Source organism: Neomonachus schauinslandi, chromosome 5, assembly GCF_002201575.2.
Source record: "Neomonachus schauinslandi chromosome 5, ASM220157v2, whole genome shotgun sequence".
Lineage (NCBI taxonomy): Eukaryota > Metazoa > Chordata > Mammalia > Carnivora > Phocidae > Neomonachus > Neomonachus schauinslandi.
Window position 1 is genome coordinate 10,052,619 of NC_058407.1, and position 26,731 is coordinate 10,079,349.

General features: G+C 44.1%; 1 protein-coding gene and 1 pseudogene across 1 annotated transcript in view; one reads left to right on the forward strand and one right to left on the reverse strand.

Moving 5' to 3' along the window:
• FAM227A (family with sequence similarity 227 member A) overlaps positions 1 to 26,731 on the forward strand; it is a 66,111-nt gene that overhangs the window by 34,017 nt on the left and 5,363 nt on the right. The window contains exons 11-14 of the mRNA XM_021687718.1: positions 2,580 to 2,667; positions 8,196 to 8,290; positions 19,825 to 19,982; positions 21,556 to 21,708. Of these exons, the coding sequence (XP_021543393.1) occupies positions 2,580 to 2,667; positions 8,196 to 8,290; positions 19,825 to 19,982; positions 21,556 to 21,708 (494 nt within the window). The remainder of the gene's footprint in view (positions 1 to 2,579; positions 2,668 to 8,195; positions 8,291 to 19,824; positions 19,983 to 21,555; positions 21,709 to 26,731) is intronic.
• Positions 15,300 to 18,284, reverse strand: LOC110578133 (annotated as a pseudogene).

The window sequence follows — 26,731 nt, forward strand, 5'->3', positions numbered from 1 at the left end:
TTTTACAAGAGCCCACTGTCTTCTGAATATGGAGAATGTAACGGAAGGGGACAGACGACCAGTTAGGAGGCTTTTGTGGTTGTCTCAGGAAGAGAAAGTGACAGCAGGTGGTGGGAGGTGGAGACCTGAAGTGTGTTTTGGAGCCAGATCTTTCAGCAGGTGCTAACCCACTGGCTTTGGGAATGGGGAAGGGGGTAGGGAAAGGAAGGAAGGAGCCAAGGAGGCTTACCTGCTGTGTGGCTTAAGCATCTGAATGGTACCATTTATTCAGAGGAAGAGTGGAACCTTTTGAGGTAGGGGAAAGATACCAAGAGTTCAGCTTTGAACTTGTTACCTTTAATATACCTGTGAGAAGTATGGAGGCAGATGTCACCTAGGTAGTTCCATCTACAGGACTAGGCTTTGGAGGAGAGGTCTGGGTTAAAGAAAGAACAAGTCCTACCCAAGTTGTCCATATCTGTGACACAATATGGGATCTAGGAGTGAAAAACCACCATGGACCCATAGGTAAAGGCAGGAAAACACATTAGCTTGGTTCTGGAAGATCTAAAGTTCCCTCCAGGTGATGCCACCTCTCAACTGCACAGCTTTCATCAAAACTGAGCCTCTCTGTTCTTACCTGCAAAATGAACATCACAAATGATACTCATTCTTGCAGATTCAGTCCAAGGACAGGAAATGCCCGAGATTGTTCAGTTGGGTCCTATTGGAATATCTACTCATTTTAACCAGAGATTTCCCAAGTTCCAGAGCATGGGTACAGTAACGGTCATTAACAGTAATGACCCCAACTCCTCTAGCTAATGCCCGTACCTGCTAATACCAGATCTGCAAAGCCCAATGCCCTCCCAGACACTTCTGGGCAGCCCCAGATTGCATCCCACGTTGGCTCAAAAAAGGCTCCCTAGGCTCCCTGGCCTCCCTGGCCGTCCTGTCCCATCACAGCTGAACCCTCAGCACGGGGAATCTGAGCAACAGGGTGAGCACGTGGGGCAGAAGGGTTCCATCTCTTCTGGGCCATGGTGGGGAGGGGATCCCAGAGCAGTCTTAGCTTACCCCCCACCCGCACGATAGTCGCCTTGCCTCACAGCTCGGACGTGGTCACTGGTCACAACCCAAGAGACTAAATGGGGATGTGTCCTCTCTAGGCCTTCCAACACCCTTGCAAGGCAGGTGTTGAAATTATCTTTATTTGACAAAGGAAGCAATAGACTTAAGAGGCGAACAACGTAACCCAGGCCACACAGCTGACCTCAGCTGACATCGGACCTGGTCAGTCTGAGCTCCTTCTACACCGCCCAGGACTTACGCCCAGGATTGGAGTCTAGTGAAGTGCATTTATTCTCTGCTAGACTACAGATCTCTGTGAGGCCGGTTAACAAGGAGCTGTGATGCTTCATTGAGCCGGGAGCGTTTTCTCTCTAACACATCCCAGGACCCATTTCTACGCTATGAAGATCAGTAGCTGTTGGACAGCCAGCTGCACAGGACACGAGAAGTCCTTTCATTGCGCTTCCCATTCCAATATCGTATTTATATAAAAGCGAAGTAGTTGTTGCGGCTGGTGGACTGCTTGTCTGCCGCGTGGTGGGCCATCTGTTCAACATTGCGCAACTCCTCCTCATCCTTAAAGACAGAACAGAAGTGTCTTCTCTCCTTGGAAGCCCTCCAGCTCTCCCCCAGACAGAATCAGGCGTTCCCCACCCTGGCTTCCGATGCTACTCTGCTTTCACAGCTTGTGGCAGACTAGTAGTTGTCCCCCAATATCTGAGAACTCTAGCTGCCATCTTGGACCCTAAGAACAAGGCTCCTGTTTTAAGAATGTTGTAATCACGAGCTGGAAGAAGTCAGAGTCCCTAAGGATTTATCACAGCAGAAATACCATATTAGCCCTAGAGTGCCCAACTTCAGACTATTACGTGGGAGGGAAATTTCTACCTAATTTGAACCACTGTCATTCTGAGTCGCTGTCACTCACCCCAACTTACATTACCTCTCTAAGAAATAGGTGAGACTTTCCACCCCTTAGCGTAACTGTCTATTTCCTGCTCTCTCCCGCAGCTCGACTGGGAGCTCCTCTGGTTAGGGCCTAGGTTCCAGGGTGTGCCCACTGGTAGACACCGAGGTAGCTGCTCAGGGAGATGTCCCCTGAGGGGGGTTCGGTGAGTGAGTGTGTGAACAATGGCAGTGATGCTCACAGAACACTTTCCATGAGCTGCCACGCATGCGATTTGCATGCACGTGCTGACTTAATCCTCCTAAGGACCTAGGAGGAAACCAAGACCACCAAGAGGTTCAGGGACTTGTCCAAGATTAGCAGCTATTTTGAGGGACACGACTGGGACTGGCCCCCTGGCCTGCTCCATCCCCAGCACCTACATTTTCCACATCTGCCACCTCTTGGCCATGCTCCTGGGTTGGAGGGCTGAGTGCTCAGGCTGTACTGAACGGTCTCCCTCCACATGTTCTGTCTCTAAGAACAATGAGAAATGTCTAGGGAATGTCATGTACGCTGTTCGTATTCCTCTCACAACCACTTTTACTAAATTTATTCTTTTTTTTTTTTTCATCCCCTGTAGTCTCCTGGTAAAAATTCAACCACTGAGAAAGACTCTTCGGCCAAGAAGAATTCAGCAGATAGATCACAAACACAGAATGCCCCAAAAGGTACATTAACTACCTAAAAGGGACATGTAGGCATTTGACTTCATTATGATCTCCCAAGCGCTAGTTGATTGGGTTTGTTCAAACATAATTTGCCACCCTAGTTTACACCTGTAGTTCTAGCCTGGGCCTTGGCACCAAGTAATAATTGAGGAGAGGACAGAATTATTTTTCAGGAGGCGCCTGGGTGGCTCAGTCAGTTGAGCATCTGCCTTCGGCTCAGGTCCTGATCCCAGAGTCCTGGGATCGAGTCCCACGTTGGGGCTCCCTGCTCTGTGGGGAGCCTTCTTCTCCCTCTCCCTCTGCCTGCCGCTCTCTCTGTCTCTTATGAATAGGTAAATAAATAAAATCTTAAAAAAAAAAAGAATTATTTTTCAGCTCAACAAGCACTGATTAAGTTCCACTTTGATGATGATGAGTTCAGCACAGTGCTAATATCTGTGGGGAAGAGAGATTGTTAGCAATGGAAGAAAAAAGCTAAGACATGATTATGGCCTGCTCCACCCCACCCCCCGCAGCCCCATCAGAAACCAGCATTTATTGAGGTAGGAGTTGATTTCTGTCTAGGTGTTAATTTATGAAGGAGACTGAGTGACTACACAGAGAGGCCAATGCCTTTGAAATAAAGGTTTGCTACTCACAGTTCTCCTAGAAACAGAGGCCCAGTGTGTCATGCAGGGCCATGGGAGGAAGCACCAGGGTCTGTCAGGAGGCAGAACGGAGCAAGGGGAAGGCATAGGCCATGGCCTTTACCGGGATTTCTTTACAAAAGATTAGGCATGTAAGGGTAAACAGGTTAGGGTTAGCTAGTTTGAATGATTCTGGTGGTCTCTGGGGCATAGGGACTATCCCTAGTTGTCCGGCACCTGGCCTCAGGGTGATTTAGGGCAGGGGAAAAACTGCCTTGGTGTGGGAGAGTTAGAGAAGTGGGTGGCTCAGAGCATGGGCTCTGGGTCATAGGGGAGACGTGAACAACTCTGGTCATTAGTTTTGCCCTGTAACTACTGAACGCCAAATAGGCAAATACAGAACATAAGAAAACAAAGAACAGGAACTCTTAAATCATTCTAGACAATTGCATACATGTCATCATTATTCCAAAAAATTAAACAATCCATTTTCTTGATGGAGAAATGAAGGCTCAGAATATGTGAATTATATTTCAATCAAACTGTTATTAAAACAACAACAACAACAACTTGGGAACCACCAGAGAGATATAGCCAGATTCCAAATAGAGGTATATTTGTAGGAGACCTTGCAAAACATAAACATGCAGTTGACTCTTGAACAACACAGGGGTTAGGGATGCTGATCCTACCACTCAGTCAAAAATCCATGTATAACTTTTGACTCCCTGCAAAACTTAACCACTAATAGCTTACTGTTGACTAGAAGCCTCACCAACCACATACACAGTTGATTAACACATATTTTGTATGTTACATGTATTGTATGCTGTGTTCTTATAATAATGTAAGCTAGAAAAAAAGAAAATGCTATTAAGGAAGTTATAAGGAGGGGACCTGGGTGGCTCAGTCAGTTAAGCATCCAACTCTCAATCTTAGCTCAGCTCTTGATCTCAGGGCTGTGAGTTCAAGCCCCACATTGGCCTTCATGCTGGATGTGGAGCCTACTTAAAAAAAACAAAAAAACGACAAAGGCCAATTATATAATCAATTCATGAAGACCCATGAGTCAAAGAGGTATCAAAGAGACTTAGAAAATATTTTGAACTGAATGAAAACGAGACCTTTTTTCTAACATGAGCAGTTAATGCTATAGCTTTCTCTCTGAGGCGTTTCACAAATGTTCTGGATATGGTCTTTTAATTTTTATTCAGTTCAGATTGTTTCCACTTTGTAGCTATTATGAAGAATGCTGCTGTGGGCATCCATGTACAAGATTTTGTGTGCCATATGTTTTCATTTCTCTTGGGTATATGTGAACCAAGGGGTGCAATTGCCAGGTCATATGATGACATTTTGAGGAACTCAAACTATCCTCCAAAGTGATCATCATACACGGTTTTAACCATGTAAGAGGAGAAAAATAGTCTATTATATGTACCGTATATAACCACATATATATATATATATACACACACACTATATATATTATATATTTACCATGTATATTATATATTTATGTAACTAAATATTTGTAATTTCTATTTTTTTCCCATTCTTTTTTTTTTCCTTAAGATTTTTATTTTTAAGTAATCTCGACCCCCCAATGTGGGGCTCAAACTCATAACCCTGAGATCAGGAGTCACATGCTCTACCAACTGACCCAGCCAGGCACGCATTTTTTTCTTTTCTTTTTTTTTTTTAAAGAAATTACTGTCTATGTTTTCTTCTGGGAGTTTTTTTTTTTTTTTTTTTAAAGATTTTATTTATTTATGTGACAGAGAGACACAGCGAGAGCAGGAACACAAGCAGGGGGAGTGCGAGAGGGAGAAGCAGGCCTCCCGCCGAGCAGGGAGCCCGATGCGGGGCTCGATTGCAGGACCCTGGGGTCATGACCTGAGCCGAAGGCAGACGCTTAACCGACTGAGCCACCCAGGAGCCCTCGCATTTTTTTCATTATTCTTGAAGTTCCAAGTTTTCCTTTGGGACCATTTTCCTTCTATGTGAAAAAAAAAAACCAAAAAACAAAAGCGCTTACGATAGGCCTGTTGGCAGTGAATCCCCTTTGTTTTCTTTCATCTGAGAATGTCTTTATTTCACCATCATTCTTTTTTTTTTTAAGGTTTTATTATTTTTTTAAATTTATTTATTTGTCAGAGAGAGTGAGCACAAGCAGAGGGAGAAGCAAGCTCCCTGCCTCATGCGTATCTCCATCCCAGGACCCTGGGATCATGACCTGAGCTGAAGGCAGACGCTTAACCGACTGAGCCACCCAGGTTTCCCTTCACCTTCATTCTTGAAGGGTATTTTTTCTGGATATTCTGGGTCGGCAGTTCTTTTCTTTCAGCCCTTTAAAATGTTCCACAGCCATCTGGCCTTAATGGTCTGATGAGAGGATCCAGGCATTTACATAGTCCTCCTTTTGTGTAATGCATTTTTCTCTGGCTGCCCTCAAGATACTTTGTCTTGGTCTTTCAGCTGGTTGATTACAATGTGTGTGGGCGTGGGTTTCTTTCTATTTAACTTGTTTGGGGTTTGTAGAGCTTCTTGAACCTCTAAGTTTCTGTCTTTTGCCAAATTTGGAAAAGTTTTCAGACATTATTTCTTGGAATAATTTTTTTTGCACCATACTCTTCGTCCTTCCTTTATGGGACTTTGATGACACAGATGTTACACCTGTTGATATTGTCCCATAGGTCCCTGAGGCCCTGTTCATTTTTTCCAGTCTTTTGTCTCCACATTGTTCAGAATGTGTGGTATAATAAAAATATAGGTTTGGTCTTTATCCCCAGATCCTGACACAGAGTTCCTAAAACTCTTAGAGTTTCCCAAGTGATGGGAGTGTCTTTTGTTATTCGTAATGAACATCTTTTCAACCACACCTGAGTATATGCTAATAAAATGACTCAGTTTGGGGGGCGCCTGAGTGGCTCAGTCATTAAGCGTCTGCCTTCGGCTCAGGTCATGATCCCAGGGTCCTGGGATCGAGCCCCGCATCCGGCTCCCTGCTCTGCGGGAAGCCTGCTTCTCCCTCTCCCACTCCCTCTGCTTGTGTTCCCTCTTTCACTGTGTCTCTCTCTGTCAAATAAATAAATAAAATCTTAAAAAAAAAAAAAAGACTCAGTTTGGGGCTCCAGCGGGCTTCAGGATGGCCTCTCATTACCAGAAAGACCAAACATGAGTAGAGGATGGGAACTTTCAGCCCCACCCTCTCCAACCTCCAGGGAAAAGAGAAGGACTGGAGATTGAGTTATAAAAACTCTTGAACAGTGTTGTTTGGTGAACTTCCAGGTTGCTGGGCACATCAGTGTGCTGGGAATGTGGTATGCTGAAGAGAGTATAGAACTTCCACACCCATACCTTGTCCTATGTATCTCTTCCATCTTTCTGAGCTGCCTTTTTTAAAAAAAGATTTTATTTATTTATTTATTTGAGAGAGAGAAAGAGCACAAGCAGGAGGAGTGGCAGAGGGTGAGGGAGAAGCAGGCTCCGCAGGGAGCCTGACGTGGGGGCTTAATCCCAGGACCCCACCAGGATCATGACCTGAGCCAAAGGCAGATGCTTAACCAACTGAGCCACCCAGGCATCCCTCTGAGCTGCACTTTTTATAATAAATCTGTAATAGTAAATATAGTACTTTCCTGAGTTCTGTGAGTCATCCTAGTGAATTATCAAACTTGAGAGTGGGTCATATGAACCCTGAAATTTGTAATAGACTGGATAGAAATGTGGGTAACTGGGCATCCCATTTGAGACTGGTGCCTGAAGTGGAGACAGTTTTGTCAGACTGAGTTCTTTAACTTGTCGGATCTGAGACTAACTCTGGGTAGATTTGGAACTTGGTTGAATTGTTGGAGACCCAGTTTATATCAGAGAATTGGAGAATTGGTGTGGAAGAACCACACATGTGGTATCTGAAAATACAACACAAATTGGATAATTTCTTTTTTTTTTAATTTTTAAAGTTAAAATTCAATTAATTAACATATAATATTAGTTTCAGAGGTAGAGGTCAGTGATACATCAGTCTTATATAATACCCAGTGCTCATTACATCATGTGCCCTCCTTAATGTCCATCACCCAATTACCACATCCCCCCCCACCCCTTTCTCCTCCAGCAACCCTCAGTTTGTTTCCTATATATATATTTTTTTTCTTTTTAAAGATTTTATTTATTTATTTGAGAGACAGAGAATGAGAGACAGAGAGCACGAGAGGGAAGGGGATCAGAGGGAGAAGCAGACCCCCTGCTGAGCAGGGAGCCCGATGCGGGACTCGATCCCGGGACTCCAGGATCATGACCTGAGCTGAAGGCAGTCGCTTAACCAACTGAGCCACCCAGGCGCCCAGTTTGTTTCCTATATTAAGAGTCTCTTATGGTTTGGGGCGCCTGGGTGGCTCAGTTGTTAAGTGTCTGCCTTCGGCTCGGGTCATGATCCCAGGGTCCTGGGATAGAGCCCCACATCAGGCTCTCTGCTCCGCGGGAAGCCTGCTTCTCCCTCTCCCACTCCCCCTGCTTGTGTTCCCTCTCTGGCTGTGTCTCTCTCTGTCAAATAAATAAAATCTTTAAAAAAAAAAAAAAAGAGTCTCTTATGGTTTGTCTCTCTCTCTGATTTCTTCTTTTTTATTTTTTCCTCTCTTCCCCTATGATCCTCCCTTTGTTTCTTAAATCCCACATATCAGTGAGATCATATAATTGTCTTTCTCTGATTGACTTATTTCGTTTAGCACAATACCCTCTAGTTCCATTCATGTCGTTGCAAATGGCAAGATTTCATTTTTTTGATGGCTGAGTAGTATTCCATTGTACATATATATACCACATCTTCTGCAATACACACTTTCTCATCACAGCTGAACAGCTCTAATGATCCTCTTCTTGTTAACATTGCATTGACAGAGCATCATGGTCAGACTCTGGTCTTTAGGAAAGCTGCAAAACTAGTCAAGAGGATATCAGAAGCAAGAGAACTTGAGAATATGCTTCCCAAGCAGGTGAGCACATGATTGGAAATTTAATAGTAGAGATGATTTAAGAGGGGCTAGGAGATCTAAGAGCGGCTAGGAGATCTGGTGAGAAAAGCCAGCACCATGAAGATGTCAGGGTAAGAAATGGGGTATTTCTGATTATAGACTAGGGTGATACAGTCAGGAAATCTCCCAAGGGTAATTCCTGGGTGAGGTAGGTACCATTTAGTTGAGTGAGCGTTTCATCTGGATTTCTCCAGGGATTTAAGTTAACTGCTTGGAATTCAGGAGCTTTGGCATAATGGAAAGAGAGCACTGAGCCTCAGTTTTCTACTCTAGAAAATGGGGATGACAATTCCTAGGTCATGGTGTCCTTATGAGGTTTACTTGAGGTAGTGATGATAGTGTTCATGTAATGAACACTTACTATATGTCAGATATTAAACTAAACCTGTACGTATATTTTTTTACTTTCACGGTTCTCTGAGATAATTACTCCTGCTCTTCTTTAGTTTATTAGTGAGGGAAGTGATGCTCAGAGTATTGTCCAAATTCACAAAGCAAGTAAATAGATAAAGCCAAGTCTTGCATGCAGATCTGTCTGACTCTGAGCCTGAGCTTTTCATCTGTGAGCTTTGCCATTAGCAAAGTCCCCAGAACTTGAAAGGCCCTGGATTAATGTGTGTTCTTTCCTCTTCTCCTCCCCTCCCCTAACACTTCCCCACAAAACTCTTCAAATGGTCGTTTACATCAATGGCACCTTTGGAGTTCTTGAACCTTCCTCATGTCTCCATATTTTACTGCTGCCTATTTCCCCTCAATATTTAGGAATGAAATTTTGAGAAGTAGCAGGACATGATAAAAAAGACAGACAGACATGGGTTCAAATCTCAGTGCTGCATCTCATCAACTGTGTTACTTAAGCGGGTTGTTTAACTTTTCTGACCTTATTCTATAAAATGGGGAAAATAAGGGCACCTGGGTGGCTCAGTCGTTAAGTGTCTGCCTTCGGCTCAGGTCATGATCCCAGGGTCCTGGGATCGAGCCCCGCATCGGGCTCCCTGCTCAGCGGGAAACCTGCTTCTCCCTCTCCCACTCCCCCTGCTTGTGTTCCCTCTCTCGCTGTGTCTCTGTCAAATAAATTAATAAAATCTTAAAAAAAAAAAAAAAGAAGTATCTCATTGTGGTTTTGACTTCCATTTCCCTAATGACTAGTGATATTGAGCATCTTTTCATGTGTTTATTGGCAGTTGTGTATCTTCCTTGGAGAAATGTTTATTCCAATCTATTGCCCATTTTTAGATTGAGTTGTTCTTATTTTTGTTGTTGAGTTGTCACAGTAGGGCCAGGACTTTAGCTTGAGCAGTCTGACTCTAGATCCTAAGCTCTAAATCGGACTCCATACTGACTTCAGTGTATCTTACATAATGTTCTGTATGAGAGCACCTGGAGGTCCATCACAGTCTGTTTTCACATTTACACCTGTGTTCCATAGTTCCTTAACCATTTTCCTATCAGTAGACACATGGGTTCTTCCAGTCTTTGCTGTTATAAATACTGCTGCCTTGAACATCTTAGTTTTTATGTGTTTCTTGGCTCACATGTACAAATACACATGTAGGGGGGGGCGCCTGGGTGGCTCAGTCATTAAGTGTCTGACTTCAGCTCAGGTCGTGATCCCAGGGTCCTGGAATTGAGCCCCACATCGGGCTCTCTGCTCAAGCAGGAAGCCTGCTTCTCCCTCTCCCACTCCCCCTGCTTGTGCTCCCTTTCTTGCTGTGTCTCTCTCTGTCAAATAAATAAATAAAATCTTAAAAAAAAAAAAAAAACATGTAGGAAACATTCCTAGGCTCACATGTACAAATACACATGTAGGAAACATTTGTACTCCTAAAAATACACATGTAGGAAGCAGAATTGCTAAATCAAAATACATCTTAAATTGCTCTCCAGTGAAGTCGTGCCAATTTATATTCCCACCAGCAGCATATGAGAGACCTTCCATGTACCTTTGCCAATGTCATGCATTATCAAATTGCTTGTTGCTGTTCTCATGAGGGGGAAGTGGTACCTTTTATTGTTTCAACATTAATGCTTTAATTATGAGTGAAGTTAAGTCTATTTTTTTTAAAATGTTTTATTTATTTATTCATGAGAGTCAGAGAGAGAGAGAGAGGCAGAGGCAGAGGGAGAAGCAGGCTCCCCACCTAGCAGGGAGCCCGATGCGGGACTCGATCCAGGACCCCGGGATCATGACCTGAGCCGAAGGCAGACGCTTAACCATCTGAGCCACCCAGGCGCCCCGTTAAGTCTATTTTTTAAAAGATTTTATTTATTTGAGAGAGAGAGCACAAGCGGGGGAGGTAGGGCCGGGAGCCTGCAGGGCTCAATCCCAGGACCCTGAGATCACTACCTGAGCTGAAGGCGCCATTTAATCAACTGAGCCACCCTCCCATTTTTCTATGTATATAATACTTTGGAACTTATATTTCTGTGAAATGCCTTAGTCTTTTGTTTTTAGTTTTTTTCTAAGTAGAAATATTTCTACTTCTGAGGTTAAGGTTTTTAGGCTTTTGCTCATTATTCATTTGTAGAAGCTCCATTCTTAGTCATATGTTTGGCAAAAACGTTTACTATTTAATCGTTTTACTTTATGGTATTTTCTGTGAGAAAATTGTAATTTTTTTTACAGCCACATTGATTGGTCTTCTCTCTTATGGCTTCTCAATTTCATTTCTTACTAAGAAAGATCTTTACCACTCTAATTCTCCCAACTTTTTCCGCAGTATTTTTATATTTATATATTTTTTAAATGTTTTATTTATTTATTCATGAGAGTCAGAGAGACAGAGAGAGAGAGAGGCAGAGGCACAGGGAGAAGCAGGCTCCACGCCTAGCAGGGAGCCTGATGCAGGACTCGATCCCAAGACCCTGGGATCATGACCTGAGCCGAAGGCAGATGCTTAACCATCTGAGACACCCAGGCGCCCTGCAGTATTTTTCTATTATCACCTATTCACAATGCAAATCTTTACTCACATAACCAGATGTCACCAGGGGGTCACTCTGCTCCTTTGAATTTAGCTAAAGATTGGCTCAAGTATTTGCTATATGATATGTTTGAAGCCCAGTCCTCTCCCCACGTGTCTGTGAACTCTGGGGGTTTATGTTTTTCCTGGCACCGAGCTCCTCTTCTGTCCCAGATGTGCTCTGCACATACCACAGCAGCCCAAATATGGAACTCAACTCTTCCCTTCATTTTTGCAAAACTACCCACACACACCCTGTGTGTGTGTGTGTGTGTGTTATATGGATAGAAGGTATTATTACTAGGTTTAAAGAGGTGGGAAGAAGGCGGACCCTATTATGGGGGTGCTTAGAACAGTCATGTGAGTTACCCTTCTTACAAACCCTATAGTTGCTCCACCTGTTAGACCCTATCCCCAGCCCTCTCCTCTTTCCTCTTTTCTGTTTCTCCCATCTCCAGCTCCTGCTCATTTCTGATGCAGAGCAGCATAACCCTCACTCTGCCTTTGGCTCTAAGCTTCTCACCAAGTAGCTAATTGCTGTGTGTTCCTGAGCAAGGACAGTCCCCTTGATGTGGGAAACAAAGGCAAAAGAACAAAATTAAATTTCCTTACTGCTTACAGTCCACTGACCAATCCTTGAGACAGGCAGAGTGATCTTCCTCTGGGAGCTCAGCTACCTCGATGTCGACACTTTGCTAAGGGCAGAGGCAATCTTAGGATCCTGTGAGTCTACTTTAACATATAAAAATTCCTTTGGAGGGGCGCCTGGGTGGCTCAGTGCATTGAGCGTCTGCCTTCGGCTCAGGTCATGATCCCAGGGTCCTGGGATCAAGCCCCGCATCGGGCTCCCTGCTCCGCGGGAAGCCTGCTTCTCCCTCTCCCACTCCCCCTTGCTTGTGTTCCCTCTCTCACTGTGTCTCTCTCTGTCAAATAAATAAATAAAATCTTTAAAAAAAAAAAAATTCCTTTGGAAACTTCCTTTATCTCTAAACCTCCCAAGATAGATGTTAGCAATCATCCTCCAAGCATATGGCCCACTGTCTGAAGGGTCTCATGACTAGGGTTTTACTAGACAGTAATAAATGGCCTTTTCCTAACAACAGCTAGCCCCTTAAGGTCCTGGAAACCTTTCTTCCAAAATTCCTTAGAGACTTACACTATCCCTAACCCCCTCCCAACTTGAAAGTCTATAATGGGCCACTCCTCATGACCCCAGTACACCTTTTCCTGACCACAGGTCCCGTCCCCCTGCTTTCATAAAACCACCTTTTTGCACCCAAAGATGTCCCAAGAATTCTTTCTTGGCTGTAGGCTCCGAACCCCAACATTTTCTACATCACCCTCCCCGTGGTAAATTCTGGTACCAGCAAAGACAATTTTTTTACATCCCACTACAGGAGGAATGGAAGTGGGCCTCAGTAACTGGATAGAGACATTAGTATAAAAAAACCTGCAGAACAATGAACAGTAGAGCCTTTGGCTTAACACCAAGAACAAGGAAATGACTCTCATTTCTAACTCCCTTTGAAGTTGTTCTCAACCCAGACATCCAACTTCAGGGCTCCCTCACTTCCCTAGACCTCAAAGGATTTTCCTTACTTTCTTGCAAGCTCCTCCATTCATTGAAAAGGATTTTAAGGGGCGCCTGTGTGGTTCAGTCGGTTGGGCGTCTGTCTTTGGCTCAGGTCATGATCCCAGGGTCCTGGGATTGAGCCCCGCATTGGGCTCTCTGCTCGGCAGGGTGTCGCTTCTCCCTCTCCCACTCCCCCTGCTTGTGTTCCCTCTCTCGCTGTGTGTGTCTCTGTCAAATAAATAAATAAAATCTTAAAAAAAAAAAAATCAAATGCATCAGTCTCTCTGCTCAGCAGGGAATCTGCGTCTCCCTCTCCCTCTGCTTGCGCTCTGCCTACTTGTGCTTGCTCTCTCTCTCTCCCTGTCAAATAAATAAATAAATAAAATCTTTTTAAAATAAGAAAAGGATTTTGAAAATATTTACTAGCATTTTTTAGATGTTTTATCATGAGTTTAGAGTGTCCCATTAAAATTTAAATGTATATACCTATGACCTAGCAATTCCATTTCAGATAATTTATCCTGTAGAAAGGTTCATACATGGCCATCCATTACATTAACCTGGACTAGAAAAAAAAATGAGGAAAACTTAAATTTCCATAGATAGAAAAATAAATTGTGAAATGTCCATAATATGGATGCTGCTGCTATTAAAAATAATGAAACAGTATGGTGATTAACATAACATAATAATAAAAGAAAAAAACAATGAAACAGGTTTTTCTGTTTGTTTGCTTTTTTGCTTTTTTTTTTTTTAAGATTCTACTTATTTACTTGACAGAGAGGGAGAAAGGGAACACAAGCAGGGGGAGTGGGAGAGGGAGAAGCAGGCCTCCCGCTGAGCAGGGAGCCTGATGTGGGGCTCGATCCCAGGAACCTGGGATCATGACCTGAGCCCAAGGCAGATGCTTAATGACTGAGCCACCCAGGTGCCCCACTTTTTTTTTAAGGTACAAAGGGCTTTTTTTTTTTTTAAGATTTTATTTATTTATTTGACAGAGAGAGACACAGTGAGAGAGGGAACACAAGCAGGGGGAGTGGGAGAGGGAGAAGCAGGCTTCCCGCGGAGCAGGGAGCCCGATGCGGGGCTCGATCCCAGGACCCTGGGATCATGACCTGAGCTGAAGGCAGACGTTTAACGACTGAGCCACCCAGGCGCCCCAGAAAAAACTTCTAAAAAGGAAGTTCTGTTGGTCCAGAACGAGAAAGAGGACAGTCCCATTTCAAAACATTTCATTGAACAAACGTGCAGAGGGAGGGGCCTGGCTGGAGTCTGTCCAGGAATTACTGAAAGCACTAGGGATGTTTAGGTTGGAGAAGACAAGATATAGAGAAGATCAAGGGCTCTCCTCCAATATTTTAAGGACCATTCTGTAACACATGGTTCTGGAGGAAGATGGGTTTGAATTAGAGAGTCAGATTTTTATCTAGGCTAAGAAGGAACTTCCTAAGGGTCCAAGTTGCCATTTTAAACCAGCTTTACCCCCTGGCTCTGCTGCAGACCATCTGCTGGTCTTGTTCCGTCTCTGGATCTCAAACCAACTCCTTCCTCCTGCCAGGTCTCTGATGCCAACCCTTCACTCTAGCTCCTACTCTGCTTTCCTCCTGCCCCTTGGATCTGATGTTTCAGAACTTCTCGTCTTGCACACTGGCCAGCCTTGGCCCAGTGCTGTGGTTAGCAGCCAGCCCTTTCCACTCCTATCCCCAGGTCCCGGTACCCAAGGCCCCGTCCCTGACTCCCACCTGTGAGGAGAAGTCAGATGCTTACCAACATGGATGTTTCTGAAGGTAGTATGTTTCTTATTTCAAAGTTAGGGAAGCAAAATGGACAATTACCTGTTGAGAATATTATCAAAAGAAGTGTATTAGCTGGAATTCTTTGCTTATAAATAACAAAATCTGTCCTTGGCCAACTTTTTTTTTTTTTGTCCTGCAAAATCATTTTATTTTCTACTGCACAAACATCTTTCTCAGGTAATGTTACTAGAAGAACCTGTTTATGAGGTTTTTATAATTTGGGATAAATATAGTTTTTTTTTTTTTTTTTTTTAAGATTTTATTTATTTGACAGAGAGAGATACAGCGAGAGAGGGAACACAAGCAGGGGGAGTGGGAGAGGGAGAAGCAGGCTTCCCGCCGAGCGGGGAGCCCGATGTGGGGCTCGATCCCAGGACCCCGGGATCATGACCTGAGCCGAAGGCAGACGCTTAACGACTGAGCCACCCAGGCGCCCCTGGGATAAATATAGTTTTAAAAAAACTTCTATTATATGGAGTTGTGATATAAAAATGATTTATAGGCTATATTTTTCAGAAAGCATTTAGCTAGACTGTAATCCTGCTGAGAAAACTTTCCTGTTTAAGTCTATGATATAGAATGAAATGATATGATTAAAAAGTCTTCTGATCAAGAAGCTTGCGATCACTAAAGGAATGTTAGTCTCCACAGAGAGCCACCAGGATTTTTTCATAATCTCCCTTGGTTTCATCTAAGATGGCTTGGCAGAGAGAGAGACCATACAATTTCTGGTAGCATGCTTTGATGTCATTCATGTAGATTTCAGAGCAGGAAACCATAATTCTGAGGTCCAGAACCCTTCATGGCCTGATGAAGCTTCTTGGCAAAGAACATCGGTTTGCTTGTGGTACACTTCACGGTAGTCGTGAGGCATTTGTCAATGTCACCTTTCATCTCCTGGTCCAGAACTTTGTTCATGTCATGCTTACTGTACTTGCTGTACTTCTGAAACACTTGGCGAAGATGGGGATAGGTTCTGGTGGTAAGGATGGTAATGAACACATTCACATCTGTCCCTTTTCTCTTTTCTTCTGCTTCATATAAAGCCCTAGCATCCATATCAGCCAAGTCGTCATTCAAGCCAAAATCCTCAGATAGGTCACCCTTAGCCAGAGAAAGCAGAGCGTTCCAATAATCTCCAGATGTGTCCGAGGTGGTATCTTTAGCCAGATCTCTCTTTAGTTCTTCTCTATAGACTCTGTTAATTTCTCTGATTTCTTTGTTAGCTCTCAATACCAAAATTTCATCCAGAGTGTCTTCATCAGTTCCAAGGCCCTTCATGGCAGCACGAAGTTCACCAGCATCGAACTGGGCTGGAGTTTTTAATAGAGCCAAAACAACTTCCTCGAGGTGACCAGAAGGGGCTTTCTTCAGAGCTTCATCCAGGGGCTTTCCTTTTTCCTGGAGATATGCTGCTTTGATCTGCCAAGGACTGTGCATTGTTCCTCTTAGTTAGAATGTCAATGATGGTTGCTTCATCCACACCTTTAACTGTTACCACATTATGCAAACAGCAACATCCGAGGATGGATTGAAGCTAGGATAGGGGCTCACTGCTGACCCAGGACCGCCTTTGGATCGCTTCACAGTTTCAATGTGTTCCTGTTCTTCATTTTCACTAAATCAGGCCTGTTTGAGGAATTGTCAAAGAAGTATCTTTTTTCCCCACCTTCTTCCAAAGCACTAAAGAGAGATTCTCCTCTGAACGTTTCCCACTCTGTCCTTGGCCAACTTGAACAAAAACTGGAAGAACACTGAGTAAGCTAGAAAGTCTGAAATTGAGTCCAGGCACGAGGAGAAGAATCATGGCAGTTTCAACCCTCAAACCATCTCTTCAAGGTGACATGCCTGGGATGGGTGAACCCCCATGTGTTTGCAGTCTATATTTTACCCCACTCAAGATTCAAAATCCCAGGAGCAGGAGTTTTGACTGACCAAAGCTGATTCCATGAGCCCTGGCTCTAGCTGGGTAGGTGGAGGTAGGCCCTGGCAGAGTCTGTGAAGGCCTCTGAGGACCCCTCCAGTGCCCTCATGGGGGAGCAGGACTTTTGACTTCACAGTTCCCTTAAACCCAAATGCAGTAGAGGGCAGGTAAACTCCCCCAAGCACAAGAATCAGGGCCTGTCAGGAAAGGAGGATGGATTCTGGGCAGCCAAAAGAATAACTCTAGGATAAATGTAGAACTAAATCAGTGGATCCTGGATTCACTTTGGAATTTTCTAGACTTTGAAAAAAAAATTTTAACTAAAGTTCATTAAAGCAAAATGACTGCTTATCTACCATCACCATTGTTTCATAGAAGAAAGGTCATTAGCACAAAAAAGGAGAAAAGGTAATCTCAGAATAAAAGAAAGGCCTTAAAGTGAATAAGCGTACTCTATATCAGATTTATTGCAATATTTTTTTTCCTTGTTGCCCGCATTTCACTGGAGACCAGTGGACACAGATCCAGTTTGGCGGTAGGGTTCCTTATTAGCCTCAAATTTCTGTGAACCCAGTGGGATCTTGCTGTTAAATAGTAGTTCTCCACTGCAGGTGAGTTTGCCTGCTAGGAAACTTGGCCACACCTAGAGACAATTCAGGTTGTCACAACTGGGGGTGAAGGAGGAGACAGAGTTCTACTAGCATCTAGAGACCAGGGATGCTGCTCAACATCCTACTATGCACAGGACAGCTCCTGCCACAAAGAATTATCTGGCCCAACATGTCAAAGTGATGAGGTTTAAGAGATGGTGCTATAGATAGAAAAAAAAAAAACTCATGAAGCAATTAAAATGGAAAGTACTAGAGAATAGTGCACTCAGGTGTTGTCACAGCCCTTATTCATGGGGCAGACTTTTTTAGTTAAATTATATCTGCTTCTTTAAAATGTATTGTTTCTTTAAATACAAAAGTAGTACATACTCATTATTGACATTGTTGGAAAAAGGCAGAGGAATAATAAGCAAGGAAAACAAGTCACTCTTGGCCCCAGCCCGTTCTCTTTCCTGAGATACTTCCTCTCAACTATAGCACGACCGAAGCAGACTTTTTGATTTTCCTGCCCCACCAACCTGTTCCTTCCTGGATCCTCCCACCCGAACAACTGGCACCTACATCTTTAGAGTCATCCTTGACTTCTCTCCTCACACTCAACGTCAAGTCCTCCAGCAAATCCTGCCAATTCTGCTTTCACAGCAGATTGCCAATTCCATCACTTTTTTTTTTTTAAAGATTTTTATTTATTCGTTTGACAGAGAAAGAGATAGCGAGAGAGGGAACACAAGCAGGGGGAGTGGGAGACGGAGAAGCAGGCTTCCCGCAGAGCAGGGAGCCCGATGCGGGGCTTGATCCCAGGACCCTGAGATCATGACCTGAGCCGAAGGCAGATGCTTAACGACTGAGCCACCCAGGCGCCCCCCAATTCCATCACTTCTAACCCCTCTCTGCAACTGCTCAGCTCAGCCCCAGCCCAGCACCCCCCACCCCTGCAGAGACCTCTTGACCACTCTTCACGGCCGCTTTCTCTACACACCAGTCAAAAGGAGTGGGAGAGAAATTAATCCAATCTGTTGAACCCCAGCTCAAACCTTCCAGTGGCTTCCATCACACTTAGAAAAGATCCTCATTCCTTACCTTCTCATGGCCCTCCCTGACCACCCCATGGAAAGGGTTCCTCTCCTCCCCAGTCTCCCTTCCCACCACCCTCCACCCCTTGCCCTGCTTGATTCTTTTTTTTTTTTTTGAAGATTTTATTTATTTATTTGACAGAGAGACAGCAAGAGGGGGAACACAAGCAGGGGGAGTGGGAAAGGGAGAAGCAGGCTTCCCGCCGAGCAGGGAGCCCGATGTGGGGCTCGATCCCAGGACCCCGGGATCATGACCTGAGCCGAAAGGCAGTCGCTTAACCGACTGAGCCACCCAGGCGCCCCACCCTGCTTGATTCTTATTTGAAGCACCTATTATTCCATAATGTTACGCTATTCCTCTATTTGTTGAATTGTTTATTGTCTTTTCTCAAGTGTAATGCAAGCTGCATGAGGGCTGGAATTTATCCTCTTCTTGGTTAAATCTCTAGCACCTAGAACAGTGTTTATACATGATAGTGACCCAATAAATATTTGCTGAATGAATCATTAACATTTTGGTAACTATGCTTCCAGTCTCCTATCTTTCTTTTTAACTGTTTCATAGAGAATATATAATGCTATCTACCTGACTTTGCATCTCAATTTTTTTCATTTTTTCATTTATTTTTAATATTTTACTTATTTGAGAGAGAGAGTGAGAGAGGAGTGGGGGGCAGGGGCAGAGGGAGAAGCAGGCTCTCTGCTGAGCAGGGAGCCCGATGCGGGGCTCGATCCCAGGACTCCGGGATCATGACCTGAGCAGAAGGCAGACCTTAACCGACTGAGCCACTCAGGTGCCCTATTTGGTTTTTTTTGTTTTGTTTTGTTTTTTAAGATTTTATTTATTTATTTATTTGAGAGAGAGAGAGCATGAGGGTGGGGAGGGTCAGAGAGAGAAGCAGACTCATTGCTCACCGGGGAGGCAGACATGGGGCTCAATCCCGGGCCCCTGAGATCATGATCTGAGCCGAAGGCAGATGCCTAACTGACTGAGCCACCCAGGTGCCCCTGCGTCTCAATTTTTAAATCTACTATTAGATCTGAAGCTATTTCTTAGGACCAACTCTTCATAAACATTTTAATAGCAGCATAACTATTCCTTGGGATAGAAATATCAGTATCTTCTTGAACATTCAGGTTATTCTAATCTTTTGCTATAGTCAGTATCTCTGCAGCAAGCATCTTAGTACTTAAATCTTTTTTCTTTAATTTGGGTAATTTCCTTAGGGTAGTATCCTAAAATTGGAGTTACTGGACAAAGAACATTATTAGCTTTATGTTTCTTTTTTTTTTTTTTTAAAGATTTTGTTTATTTTTATTTATTTGACAGAGAGAGAGAAACAGCATGAGAGGGGATAGGGTCAGAGGGAGAAGCAGGCTCCCCGCTGAGCCGGGAGCCCAATGTGGGACTCGATCCCAGGACTCCGGGATCATGACCTGAGCCGAAGGCAGTCGCTTAACAAACTGAGCCACCCAGGCGCCCTACCTTTACGTTTCTTAATCCATGCTGTAACAATGACAATCTGTAATTTTTTCCACTCTCTTTCCTACTCAGTCTCACCCAGCCTGCAAAAGCCCTGAGCTGATTTCAAACTTCTTCAACCTTTATGGGAAGAGCCCTCTGATTGTGTACTTCCTCCAGAATTACGCCTGTCTGCAGCATTGTGGCAAAGACGTGTTGATAGTCAGGAGGGAAAGAACCAAGAGCATCCCATATCCTTTCCACCATGGGCAGGGCACATATTATTCCAGGCCTCTGCTTCCTCCTCCCAGAAGCAAGGATGTGGAAAGGCACCCCAGTCCTTAACCCAGTGCCTGGCACATAGCGCGTGCCTGTCAAGGGTAGCCATTGATATGAGCCTAAGGCTCAGAATCTTGCGCGTTTTAGTTCCAAGTCGGCCTCATGAACTGGCTGCATGGGATCTTGGGCATGTCAAATTCCCCTGGGTGCAAAATCTCTTCCTGTCTACCAGAGAGAATGCTAACTAGGTACTCGAACATGCTTTGCAGCTCAGTAATGACTCCCAGATGCTCATTGACCCCAGAGTATGTATTGATCAGGATTTGGGGTCCAGACGTGTGTTTCTTCTACCATCCTCCACACACACACACCCCTCCTCCAGATCCATCAGCAGATCTCTGGCCCTCCTGGCATTTATTTTAAAGATTTGGTAACCAGCGCAGATCTTAAGAAAACAGATGTGACATGTTGGTGTCCTAAGTCCTAGCACTTTACTGTAGGGGGTCAGAATATGGAATCAAGTCCTCCTGGACTCAAGAACCAACTCAACTGTTGACCAGCTGAGTGATCTTAGACAAATTTCAGCTTCTCTCTGAGCCTCATTTTTTTCATCTACAAAATGGGATAGCAACACCTGCCTTCTAGGGCTGTTATTGCAGAGTACTGGCGCAGGAACAATAAAGGCTTGGCCTAGAGCCTGAGAAGTAACAAGTGCTTGAAATGTTACCTGTCTGCACATAGCTCCCCATCAGGAGGAGCTTTCCCAGTGAACTAGGTAGCATTTGTCTGTAGAGCTCATATCCCCAAACTTACTTATAAGCCAAACAGCTCACATTTCATAGCACTTTATTAGTATATAAAGCACTTTCCCGTATATCACCTCAGTGCTCTGTAGACTGTGTAGTATAGTGGAAGGAGCCTGGGTTGGGAATACACAGCCCCAGATTTGAGTCCAGCTCAGCAACCCACTGACCTTAAGATCTCATGTGCACCGCTTAACCTCGGAGCTCAATATCTTTTATCAACTTCCATGATGTTGGGAATGAGGCTTGAGACTGACAGTTGAAATCCATTCCTCTTCACCACTGTAATAATAGAGTAAGAATTGTATTTATTTGCTTATTTTTTTTATTGAAGTATAGTTGACTCACAACTTATTAGTTTCAGGTGTACGACATAGTGATATGACAACTCTATACATTACGAAGTGCTTCCCATGATAAGTGGAGTGAGAATTTTAGACAGCAGTCTGAAAAGAGCATTTCCTAGCCCTTCCATCAGCAGGAGAGAAGGGCTTTGTTAAAAGACCGGGAATGGCCTGGCCATTGGGGAGGATATCCGCTTGCCTTTCCCAGTAGGCCATGGCCAGAGAGCAGGAGTCCTTTCCTGCCCAGATTTCAGTGATCTGGTCCAGGAAGAGGTCATTTCCCCCACTCTGCCATCTCCCCCCCCCCAGCCCCCGCCCCATGCAGTAGGCTGTTCTGCTGGTAACGCTCAGTCAATACCAACTGAGAGTATGGGTTTTTCCTTGATGGCTGATGCCACTGAGTCCGTCCTGACGTATGCTAAGGTCATCAATCTGACCCTGAGCAACATGAAGAAGCGGAGGGACAACCTCCACCAACTGAGCTGGCTCCACAGGAATGAATGGAATTATTTTGATGAGTACCTAAAGGGACTGCAAGAAAACTTCCTCAGGTATTTAAGGGGCATTAGGGAAGGGGCATCGTTTGAGTGTCTGTCTATGGTTGCACATGACAATTAAAAAAAAAATTTTTTTTAAGATTTTTAAGTAATCTCTACACCTAATGTGGGGCTCGAACTCACAACCTTAAGATCAAGAGTTGCACGCTCCACTTACCAGGCCGACCAGGCGCCCCTGCACATGACAGTTTCATTTTTATGTGCATTTTATTATTTATTTATTTATTTATTTTTAAAAGATTTTATTTATTTATTTGATAGAGAGATAGCAAGAGAGGGAACACAAGCAGGGGGAATGGGAGAGGGAGAAGCAGGCTTCCCGCTGAGTGGGGAACCTGATGTGGGGCTCGATCCCAGGACCTTGGGATCATGACCTGAGCCGAAGGCAGACACTTAACGACTGAGCCACCCAGGTGCCCCTAATTTTTTTTTAATTTTTAAGATTTTATTATTTTAGAGAGATAGAGCATGAGCAGGAGGTGCAGATGGAGAGGGGGAGAGAGAATCTTGAACAGACTCCCCGCTGTGTGGAGCCCGATGATGTGGGCGGGTCTCACGACATTGAGATCACGACCTGAGCCGAAACCAAGAGTATCTGAGCCAAAACCGAGAGTCGGACACTTAACCGACTGCACCACCGTGGCACCCCTGCACATGACAATTTTTAATTGGGGGCCTGGCCCTGGGACTATCTTAAGCACATTTCTTGTGGTCAGAATGTAAACTCCACAATAACAGAGACCAGATCTTTCTTTTAAAGTTATTTTTTTCTAACTACAAAAACATTTATGTTCAGTGAAGACAAACAAACCAACCTGGAAAAGCACCTGTAGGTATACATTGCCAACATTTTTCTTTCTTTTTTTTTTTAAAGATTTATTTATTTATTTATTTATTTGACAGAGCGAGAGATAGCCAGAGCAGGAACACAAGCAGGGGGAGTGGGAGAGGGAGAAGCAGGCTTCCCGCCGAGCAGGGAGCCCGATGTGGGGCTCGATCCCAGGACCCTGGGACCATGACCTGAGCCGAAGGCAGACGCTTAACGACTGAGCCACCCAGGCGCCCCACCAACATTTTTCTATAAATCCTTGCAGTCTTTACTCCTGGGCCCACAGAGGTGTATCTTTAAACAAAAGTAGTAGAGTCATACTGTCAATCTGGTTTTTAGACTTTGTTTCCCCACTTAGCATATTATGGATATTTTCCTGTGCCTTCTGACTTTTTCAATATTTTTATTTTATTTCGAAAATTTTCAGACCTTCCAGAAATGTTGAAAGAATGGTGCAGTGAACACCATATGCCCGCACTGCGTTTACCAATTATCCACATTTTGCCATATTTTCTTTCTCTCCCTAGTAATTAGGTCAAATTCGTATTTCCCCAGTGGTGCCCAAAATATCCTTTTTGGTTTTACTTGCTGCTCCAGGATCCAATGAAGGATTGGGAATTAGATTTTGTTGTTATATCTCTTTGGTGTCCTTTCGTCGATAACAGTGCCCTGCCCCCACCTTTGTTATTACGCCCTGATGCAATGATTACATTATTAATTTTTTTTAAATGACATAGACTTTTTTTTTTTAAGATTTTGTTTATTTATTTGAGAGAGAGAATGAGATAGAGAGAGCATGAGAGGGGAGATGGTCAGAGGGAGAAGCAGACTCCCTGCTGAGCAGGGAGCCTGATGCGGGACTCGATCCTGGGACTCCAGGATCACAACCTGAGCCGAAGGCAGTCGCTTAACCAACTGCACCACCCAGGTGCCCTGACATAGACTTTTTTGAAACGCTCAAGCCATATTCTGGATTTTTCTGACTATTTCTTCAGGGTATCATTTAACTTATTTCAAAATATCCTATATTTCTTGTAAACTGGACATTGGGGTGATACTAGATGCTTGATAAGTTTCAGGGAAGATCCTTTCGCCAAGAACACCTCATAGATGATGTTGTGTGTGCACACTGCACTGCATCAGGAGACACTCAGTGTTGGATCAGCCAGACAGATGGTCTCTGCCAGACCTCTCCACTGTAAGACCCCTGTTTTATGTAGTTAGTCTGTAATAAGTGGTGTGATTCTCTGAGACTGAATGAATCTGCTGTCCCCAAACCTTTGTCCAGCGGTTTTAGCATCACTTTGATGGTCTTTGCCTGAACCAATGATAATAGTTGGGGTTGCAAATCGTGATTTTCTACTTCCATCATCCATTCTCCCTTTATTAGCTGGCACTTTTTTCTCCAGAGAAGAGCTCACCTTCGTCGTTTGCTCCTTATCTCTCTCATGTCTTCTCTGCCTGCTCCCGTAAATCTCTTACATGGACATCCGGGCTGCAAAAGAAGCTCGGGAAATATCTGGCAAAGAGAAATGAGATTTCCGTGCCTGGACCAGAGCAGAACTGGCTGGGCACTTCATTACCCAAAATAGCACTGGATTCGGTTAGCAGGGGAGAAAGGGTGAATAGCTGTTGGCTAGATAGCCATTGGCATCTGCCATCATAGGAGAGAGAAAGGAAACAATGAACACATAGGTAACTGATTTATTTTGCGAAGTGATACAGTTGAGTTATTTCCAAATGATGATACACACACATACACACACGCACAAAAACAAGCCCCACAAAAATGCAGTTTAGCCTAAATGTTCATCAAAAAGTGAGGGGCGCCTGGGTGACTCAGTTGGTTAAGCGACTGCCTTCGGCTCAGGTCCATGATCCTGGAGTCCTGGGATCGAGTCCCGCATCGGGCTCCCTGCTCAGCAGGGAGTCTGCTTCTCCCTCTGACCTTCCCCCGTCTTGTGCTCTCTCTCTCTCATTCTGTCTCTCTTAAATAAATAAACTTTTTAAAAAATGTTAAAAAAAAAAAGGTGATTGGTTTAATAAGCTCTTGTATGTGCATGCTCTGCAGCCAAGAAAAATGGCCATGTTGATCTAGTATTCTTATTTTATAAGGAGGGATGGTCACAACATATTACTGGACCAAAACAAAAAAAATCAGGGTATAAAATAGTGTGTGTAAGAGGCACAGTCATTTATCGCCATTTACCGAAGTCAAGGTCAAGGACAGAAACTTAGAGGGCCACCACATATGTGGGGAGGACAAATGGGGCCAAGGAGAGAGAGTGGCCAGAAGGAAAGGAGAGCCTGCATGTAAAGGCACACCAACCATGAAGCTGAGGGAAGAAAGGGCTAAGGGAAGGAAGGATCAGCAGCGGGGGTGCCAGATGCAGAAGCCTGGGGCTGAGACAGGTTTGGTGAGTTGGTAGAGAACGGTCTTAACAGGGCTGAGGTCAGACACCAGAGCCTGGGACACTAGGGGGAAGCTGTGGCTCCCCATGGGTGAATGAGACTACTAGGAAGCAGAAGGAGCAAAATTCTGAACTAAAAAAGGCAAGATTGGATGGTGAGTAACAGGGCCGTTTCAATGTAAAGTGGAAGACCCAAGCCTGTGTGAAGCGGGAGAGGTCAGAGAGATGCAGGTGAGGGAGGAGAGGGTCAAGACTGGGGAAGGGAGAGGACCCAGGAACCGTTCTTTTTCTTTTTTTTTTTTAATTTATTTATTTGGGAGAGAGAGAGAGCACAAGCAGGGTGAAGGGCAGAGGGAGAGGGAGAAGCGGGCTCCACTGAGAAGGGAGCCTGACGTGGGGAGCCTGATCCCAGGACCCTGAGATCATGACCTGAGCCAAACGTAGATGCTTAACTGACTGAGCCACCCAGGCGCCCTTGCAGGAATTGTTCTTTAGGGCTCTTTGTTTCTGCCTCTGTTACTGTGGCTCATTATGCTTTGTTTTTTCTATATTTCACTCATTGTTCCAACAAATGTTTTCAGCAACTTCTAGGCACCAGGTATTATGTTCTGTTTATAACATAGATGTTTTGTAATGTCTGTCTCTCCCAATAGTTGTAGCAATTCTTGAAGGTGGGATCCTTGGAATGGCAGAGGCTTAGGGTTTTTTACTTACTGGCTCTATGACATTGGACCAGTCACGTATATTGCTGAGCTTCCATTTCTTTGTTGCTTAAATGAAGATAATATTTCCTACTTTGGAGAGTTGTATCAATCAAGTAAAAGAAGGCACATAAAGCCTGTTTATAAGACCAAGCCCATAGTAGGTAATTCTATCACTTGGAATTAGGTTTAGCTTCGAGTGACAGAAGAACTCAAAATAGTGGCTAAAACAAGGTGCAAATCTATTTTTATTATTTAAAAAGGAGTCCAAGAGATATGGCAGGTCAGTGTCAGGGACCCAAGCCCCTTTTGTCTTATTTCTCCATAATCCTTCGCCCATGATTCCACCTCATGATCTAAGATAGCTGGTCAAGCTCCAGCCATCAGGTCCATATTCCAGCCAATAGAAAGGAAGATGAAGGGGCGCCTGGGTGGCTCAGTCGTTAAGCGTCTACCTTCAGCTCAGGTCATGATCTCAGGGTCCTGAGATCGAGCCCCACATCGGGCTCCCTGCTCGGCAGGAAGCCTGCTTCTCCCTTTCCCTCTGCTTGTGTTCCCTCTCTTGCTGAGTCTCTCTCTGTCAAATAAATAAAAATCTTAAAAAAAAAAAGAAAAGAAAAGAAAAAGGAAGGTGAAGTCCAAAGAAATGCATACCTCTTGTGAGTCACAAGTGAAACTTCCATTTTTCATTCCATTGGCCAGAACTTAGCCCCCATAGTTATACCTAGCTGTGGCATGAGCAAGGCAGAAATAATTTAGGGCTAATATTAAATTTATTCAAGATTAAGTCTACCACGTATATATTTCAGAAATATATAAGGACATCCTTGTTTAATAAAGGCATCCTTATCAGGTGAATTATAGTATAGGTATTTTAAGTCAGTAGAAACTATAATTATGTGTTAGCAGTCTCATTGCTAAATATATCCACTTTTTGTTGGATAAAGCATTATCAAGAAGCTCAGGATGCCTTCTGTTAACAAAGTGATTCTCAAAATTTTGTCTACGAAAGAAAATGGTGTCCTTGAAACACATCTGTGCTGATAGGGGCACCTGCATAGCTCAGTGGGTAAAGC